This window comes from Schistocerca nitens, chromosome 6 (assembly GCF_023898315.1).
Source record: "Schistocerca nitens isolate TAMUIC-IGC-003100 chromosome 6, iqSchNite1.1, whole genome shotgun sequence".
NCBI lineage: Eukaryota > Metazoa > Arthropoda > Insecta > Orthoptera > Acrididae > Schistocerca > Schistocerca nitens.
The window spans coordinates 710,860,432-710,868,378 of NC_064619.1; the positions used below are offsets into that span (position 1 = coordinate 710,860,432).

At 46.3% G+C, this 7,947-nt stretch overlaps 1 protein-coding gene across 1 annotated transcript in view; it reads right to left on the reverse strand.

The window, feature by feature from the left end:
• LOC126263583 (hillarin) overlaps nucleotides 1-2,737 on the reverse strand; it is a 594,299-nt gene extending 591,562 nt beyond the window's left edge. Inside the window, exon 1 of the mRNA XM_049960675.1 lies at nucleotides 2,165-2,737. Within this exon, the coding sequence (XP_049816632.1) occupies nucleotides 2,165-2,737 (573 nt within the window). The remainder of the gene's footprint in view (nucleotides 1-2,164) is intronic.
• Nucleotides 2,738-7,947: the final 5,210 nt, after the last annotated feature.

A 7,947-nucleotide genomic window follows, 5' to 3' on the forward strand; every position in this document is an offset into this window, starting at 1 on the left:
AACCTAACTAACCTAAGGACATCACACAACACCCAGCCATCACGAGGCAGAGAAAATCCCTGACCCCGCCGGGAATCGAACCCGGGAACCCTGGCGTGGGAAGCGAGAACGCTACCGCACGACCACGAGACGCGGGCGGCCTTTACATGTTCATAAAAACCGATGTCATGACACCGACTCACAGTTGTTCGTAATTGGTTTGAAGAACATTCTGGACGATTCGAGCGATTGATTTGGCCACCCAGATCGCCCGAAATGAATCCCGTCGAACATTTATGGGACATGATCGAGGTACCAGTTCCAGCGAAACATCCTGCACCGGCAACAATTTCGTAATTATGGGCGGCGATAGAGGCTCAATATTTCTGCATGGGACTTCCAACGACTTGTTGAGTTGGTGCGGTGACAAGGTTGAAACGCAAACATCAGTGTACAATGGTTCAAATGGCTCTGAGCACTATGCGACTTAACTTCTGAGGTCATCAGTCGCCTAAAACTTAGAACTACTTAAACCTAACTAACCTAAGGACATCACACACATCCATGCCCGAGGCAGGATTAGAACCTGCGACCGTAGCGGTCGCTCGGTTCCAGACTGTAGCGCCTAGAACCGCACGGCCACTCCGGCCGGCCATCAGTGTACATTACAGGTGCAGGCAGTCATCAGTCTGGACAAGGTGAGCAGTTTCGTGAGGTGTTTCGCCAGTACTGACTGCTGCTCTTCGCGAATATTGACGCATTAATGGTAAACGCAAAGATCCTCTTTCCACACCGGGGTTGAAGGACATGAATTTCCCACGACCAACCGCGCCACAAATTGATGAAGAGGTTACTGGTGTCATGGCTGAAAATGTTGGACACTATGGAAGACCTTAATGAAGCGCACGACTGTCACGAATTCATGAAGGTGGTTTCTGTATCGCAGTCTAGCCCGCATCTGGATAATCAGGATGTTCCTTTATAAGGAACTCGTTGTGTATTTAAATTGTTACTTAAGTACCGAGCACCTCACTTTATCCTACTGAGGAACACGAAACAGCTGATTCACACACACCATTCGCACGTGACAACTGACACTAGGAAAACAAATATTTGATTAGTCTAGCAAAAACCATTTCTGGCCTTACGTGGGAACAGTGCTACGAATTTCTATTTTCGTGTTCCACGAGTAGCGTTGCATGCAGATGTGGGTAAATGTTTCATGGTCTATGTACGATAAACTTAAATAACATACATGAACATACTCACCCAAAAATGGTTTATAATCTAGTATGTTGTTGTTGGGTTGGCCTTCAGTCCGAAGACTGGTCTGATGCAGCTCTGCATGCTACTTTATCCTGTGCGAGGCTATTTATCTATGAATAACTACTGCTGCTTCCATTGTTTTGAATCTGCTTACTGTATTAATCTCTTGGCCTCCCTCTACGATTTCTACGCCCTACACTATGCCTCAACACTAAATTGGTGATCTCTTGATGTCGCGAATGTGTTCCATCAACCATTCTCTTCTTTTGGTAAGTTGTGCCACTAGTTTCTTGTCTCCCCAATTCTATTCAATACCTTCTCATTAGTTACGTCAGCTACCCATCTATTCCTCAACATTCTTCTGTGACAGCACAAGCTTCCATCCTCTTTTTGTCTCAGCTGTTTGTTGTCCATGTTTTACTTCCATACACGGTTACACTCCTGACAAATACCATCAGAAAAGACTGCCTAACCCTTAAAGTTACATTCGATATTCACAAATTTCCCTTCTTTTGAAGTAATGTCATTGCAATTGTAAGTCGACATTTTGTATGCTGTTTAACTCAGTCACCGTTAGTTATTTTGCTGTCCAAATAGCAGAAATCATTTATTACTTTCGCTTCGTGATACAGATTTTCGGAATTTAGCTTCCATTATTAATTTTGCGGCAAAGTGTGTTTAGATGTGGCGGGAATGTAAACAATAGGCTGCGCTACAGGTCAGTATGTTAACACAGCCTCTATTTGGGCTTCACATTCGTTGGTTTCGCCTGTCACAAGCATACTACCGGATAAACTAGACCACGGGCTACACTTCACATCAGTGTTTCACCACAGCGAAAAATCAGGGGGGAGGCTAATGCCAAACACCAGCCACGCGATGTCGGGGACAGTGACCCTTCTGAGGGGTGGCTACTCACCAGGTAGTAGTCGATGGGCTTTTCGCGGTGCTTGGAGTAGGCGCGCTGCAGCTCGGTGGCCTTGAGCGCGTGCGCGATGTGCAGCGCGCTGGCGTCGAAGCGGCCGTACTGGTAGCTGGAGCCGGGCGGGTCGTGGTGCGCGGGCGACGCGCGCCCGCCGAAGCCCGCCGACGGCCCGTGGCCGTGGCCGGCGCCCTGGTGGCCGTTCAGGTACGGCCGGATGCTGAGCGCGTCCGCGTCGAACGTGCCGCCGCGCCCGCCGCCGCGGATCTGCTCGTTCACGAACGTCGACGACTTGGGCACGTTGAGCGCCGAGCGGATGCCGACCGCCGAGCCGTCCAGGTGGCCCGGGCCGATCTTGGGCACGTGGCTGCTGCAGTACACCTCCTTGTCCTCCTGCCGGTGCTGGTTGTTGTAGTACGTCTTGAGCGTCAGCTTGGTGCCGCACGCCGCGCACTTGAAGCAGCCGCTGTGGAAGAAGGTGAAGTCCTTGAGCGGGCCCACGCGGTCCACCTGGTACACGGTCTGGCCGCAGCGCAGGCACGTGCTCTCGTAGAAGTTCATGCGGTACATGGCGGCGTCGCGGGATCGCACACTCACACGGGGGTTCGCGCGGAAGAGACGGATCGCTCCTACTGCTGCTGGTAGCGGTCGAGTCGCGACTCGGTCAAGCGCAGGCTCTACCTGCCCCGGCGGCGGCCATGTTGACACTACACGTCAGTGCGCGGGCCACCTCCGCACCTGCTGTGCTACCTGCGACGGTGCTGCGCTCTGCGGGCGCGCCGCCGAGGCTGCGGCGGCAGGCAGCGCTACCTGCTGGTGGACGCTGGAAGGTCGCGCCTCGCCTCGCCTCGCACTGCCTTACCGCTCCTTCTAGAGCAGTTATCCCCACTACCTCTCGGCGAATACATCTACATCCATACCTACAAGGGCTGTCTCGCGGTTCGAACAGGAATTTTCTATATAAACACACCCATCTCACATTTCTAATCACGCCTGCGATGGTGTGTAATTCTGTTGCTCTTGGTTTGTGCTCGATGGCGCTTCCAGTCTTGGGGTAGGATTAACATGCCAACGCAGCAAGTAACTGATGTCTTCAGTATTATTGCGTCAGTAGTGTCACACACATATTCGTCAAAACGTCCCCCCCCCCCTCTTATGGGTCCGCGTCCTCCATCGGCTCCTTGCCGCCCTTTCCTCCCCTTCGTTTTTCCTCTCCTTCCCCCCTTTTTAGTTTCCGATCATCTGTCCAGGATCCCCCCACCTGCCCTCGGCTGTGGTATGTCATATTTGCCAACTTTTTTAGTGCAGTCTTCAACTGTTCAGTGTCATTCGTCTTTCGAAAGTGTTGCGAACAGAAATCATGCTGTTGCTGGGTGTGAATTTTATGACTCTTGCGAACAGAAACCAGACTGTCGCCGTGTTTTTTAATTGTCTGCCTATTATTTTACCTGTCCGCTTCATATGTATTTTATTAGCATCATCATCCCTTTGTTTTTATGTTTTCAGTTCCACGATTTTTTCCGCCATGTTCCCATTTAAGTCTCCGATTTTATCGCCTGTCTTCATTGTTTATTATCTTCCTCTTTTTAAAACAAATTCTGTAGGCTGAAGAGCGGCATACTAAGCTGCTGCCAGCCCTCCCCCTTCGGGGGCTGTTGAAACTCAATAAAAAACAATAAAAAAAAGTTAATGTGCGGAAGGTTTTAAATAACGTAACATCCAAGCTAAGAATGAATTACCAAACGGCAGGCGGTGTAGGACAGGATGATTACACTTTCGTAGTGTTTTTGGTGAATCTGATTATTCAGAATTACTAAGTTACATTGTACAGTATAGTGGATGAAGAAAACGACTTCATAGATGATAACGAGATTAATAGTGTTAAACGTTGAAATCCTAGCAGCAGTGGCGCAAACAATACTCCTCAAAGATAAGCTAACAGTTCTTCGTGCCTACGAAGCTTCGCCACAAAAGAAGTCCAATACTGTTAGTACTACAACAAATTTATGGGAAGAACGTCTTATTTGTGATGTTTGTCATACACCTCCACATAAAGTTCCTACCTACAGCTCGTTATTTGCCTTCGGCAAATATGTCTACTGTCAAGAGCATGTTGTTTCATGCAATTTATGGTGCAACCTCATGTACATTGTTAAAGTCCGATAGTCGGCAAACTAAGAGTAACGCAAGCGAAAGATTTCACTATCATATTCGCAGTGATACGCCAAGTTTTTCATTACCAGTGGAACACAAAATTCCTGTTGGTTCGAGCCGTCAAAATTCCTTTGTTAGGGTTGCCATAATTTTTGACAAACCGGGACGTTTATCTTAAACTGACTAAATATGGACGTAATTTAGGAATCAGAAACCGGAACATTTCTCCTAAGCTTAAAGAAAGTGAAAAATGCGAGCAAATTGTCCCTTTTAGTTGCGACCGTAACGACAATCTCAGAAGAGACGAATGGGCACCGCAGACTGCTACCAACGTGACCTCCGGCCCCCATACGTCCAGACAACCAAGAGTAATGATCTGGAGTGCAATTTTGTTTCATAGCAGGACCCCTTTGGTTGTTATCTGCGGCGTCCTTACAGCAAAAAGGTACGTCAACGATTTTCTACGTCCCGTTCTGTTGCTCTTCAATGGAAGTCATCCTGACCGCACATTTCAGCACGTTAGTGCCCGCCCGCACACGGCGAGTGTTTCTGCTATCAGTCTCCATGCTTGCAAAACCTTGCCTTGGCCACAGGTCACCGGATCTCCCCCCAGTTGACAATGTTAGAAGAGTTATGGGCAGCGCCCTCCAACCAGCTCGGAATTTTATCGATCTATAGCCTTGCGAGAGCCAGCCCTGACAAAACTCTACCGCCTGGTAAGCAAGATGTATGAGACAGGCGAAATACCCTCAAACTTCAAGAATAATATAATAATTCTAATTCCAAAGAAAGCAGCGGTTGACAGATGTGAAAATTACCGAACCATCAGTTTAATAAACCACGGGTTCAAAATACTAACACGAATTCCTTACAGACGAATGGAAAAACTGGTAGAAGCCGACCTCGCGGAAGATCAGTTTGGATTCCGTAGAAACGTTGGAACACGTGAGGGAATACTGACCCTACGACTTATTGTAGAAAATAGATTAAGGAAAGGTAAACCTACATTTCTAGCATTTGTAGACTTAGAGAAGGCTTTTTACAATGTTGACTGGAATACTCTCTTTCAAATTCTAAAGGTGGCAGTGGTAAAATACAGGGAGGGAAAGGCTATTTACAATTCGTACAGAAACCAGATGGCAGTTATAAGAGTCGAGGGGCACGAAAGGGAAGCAATGGTTGGGAAGGGAGTGAGACAGGGTTGTAGCCTATCCCCGATGTTATTCAATCTGTATATTGAGCAAGCAGTAAAGGAAACACAAGAAAAATTCGGAGTAGCAATTAAAATCCATGGGGAAGGAATAAAAACATTGAGGTTCGCCGATGACATTGTAATTCTGTCAGAGACAGCAAAGGACTTGGAAGAACAGCTGAACGGAATGGACAGTGTCTTGAAAGGAGGATATAAGATGAACATCAACAAAAGCAAAACGAGAATAATGGAATGTGGTCGAATTAAATCGGGTGATGCTGAGGGAATTAGATTAGAAAATGAGACGCTTAAAGTAGTAAAGGAGTTTTGCTATTTGGGGAGCAAAATAACCGATGGTGGTCGAAGTAGAGAGGATATAAAATGTAGACTTGCAATGGCAAGGAAAGTGTTTCTGAAGAAGAGAAATTTGTTAACATCGAGTATAGATTTAAGTGTCAGGAAGTCGTTTCTGAAAGTATTTTTATGGAGTGTAGTCATGTATGGAAGTGAAACATGGACCATAAATAGTTTAGATAAGAGAATAGAAGCTTTCGAAATGTGGTGCTACAGAAGAATGCTGAAGATTAGATGGGTAGATCACATAACTAATGATGAGGTATTGAATAGGATTGGGGAGAAGAGAAGTTTGTGGCACAACTTGACTAGAAGAGGGGATCGGTTGGTAGGAGATGTTCTGTGGGATCAAGGGATCACCAATTTATTATTGGAGGGCAGCGTGTAGGGTAAAAATCGTAGAGGGAGACCAAGAGATGAGTACACTAAGCAGATTCAGAAGGATGTAGGTTGCAGTAGGTACTGGGAGATGAAGAAGCTTGCACAGGATAGAGTAGCATGGAGAGCTGCGTCAAACCAGTCTCGGGACTGAATACCACAACAACAACAATGCGCCAGTTGGATAGAATCCCTCAGGAGAACATTTAACAAATCTGTCAATCAATACTAAGGTGAATAACTGACTGCATAATGGCCAGAGGTGGACCAACTCGTTATTGACTCGGTCAATTTGTCAAGTTCTTTCTCTTGAACAAATCATCCAATTTTTCTGAAACTGTACGTGTAAATCACGTCTACCGATTTCCGTCCCATTCGGATAATTCCTTCGTGGTGCATGGCCTTTCTTATCTTCGAGTGTTTTAAAAATACTGTCTGCAAGATCATTAACATACAACATGAACAACAATGGTTCCAACACACTTTCTTGGTGCACATCCAAGAAAAGTATTTTCTACGTCTATCAACAACTCTCCATCCAGCATAACGTGCTGCGTCCTCCCTGCCAAGAAATTCTCAATCCATTGTAGTGTGACATATCACTTTGGTGAAGTAATGTTTTGCACAAGCATTTACCTAACCGACGGGATTGTTGATCGCCACCATAAAAAGATTTTTTAATTAATTAATCGGTATATCCTGCTGTTCGGATGTGTTTTTTTAGTTATGTGCATTTATTCTGGAATGGATGGACGCAGCGTATCTGCAAGCCGGGACGACGTAAGAAATATTACTACGTTCGCGGCACCAGCTGGTTGGCACTTTATTCCGTGTCGTCGGGTCCTGCCTTGGAGATACGAGGCGAGCCATGAAGGAGAACGGCAGTGACAATCCCGGTGACGTCACTGGGACAAGAGAAAACTTATCGGTATATTCAACTCCAATCTTTAACTAAGACAGGCCGCTTGGACATAGTCGGCATTAATGTATTTATGATGTTCCTAATAACGAATCAATTTTGCTATGCATGATCATTGTAAATGAGAGTTCAGTATAATATACTTTCTTTATGAGAAACACAGTGTTTATTTCGAGAATTTGGTCACTACACTGTACTTCCAGCAATACCTCCAGCATATTGGGACATGTTGGTGAGTATGAAGAAATAACAAGGTGAGCAAAAATGAATAACAGGAAATCGTAGCTCCCGAGCAAACTTTACCTCGCCGGTCAGTATCACGATAAAGAAGCAACGGAAGATGGTACCACTGAGCCTGGTGCTCACCATTCGACGGGCCTGAACCCACATCTCATTTTGTGCGCGACGCTGTTCACAGTTGTGGCGGGCCCTGGTAGCCATTAGACACTGGCCACCCGGGCAGTTCTTCTTGTGCCACCGAAGTGCGCAGAAGCAATCGTCAGTTTTTGTACCTGCCACACTGCGGAATTGTGTGCCTTGCGATTAACGGATTATGTCATACGTGGCATTTAAGAGGGGCGTTCAATAAGTAATGCAACACGTCTCTTTCTCGATCTATTTCGGTTGAAAAAAATGTAGAAAATTTTTGGAAATTCGTCGTAAGTTCTATGGGACCAAACTGCTGATATCATCGGTCTCTAGGCTTACACACTACTTAACCTAACTTAAACTAACTTACGCTATGGACAACACACACAGCCATGTGAGCCGTGGTAAAAATTG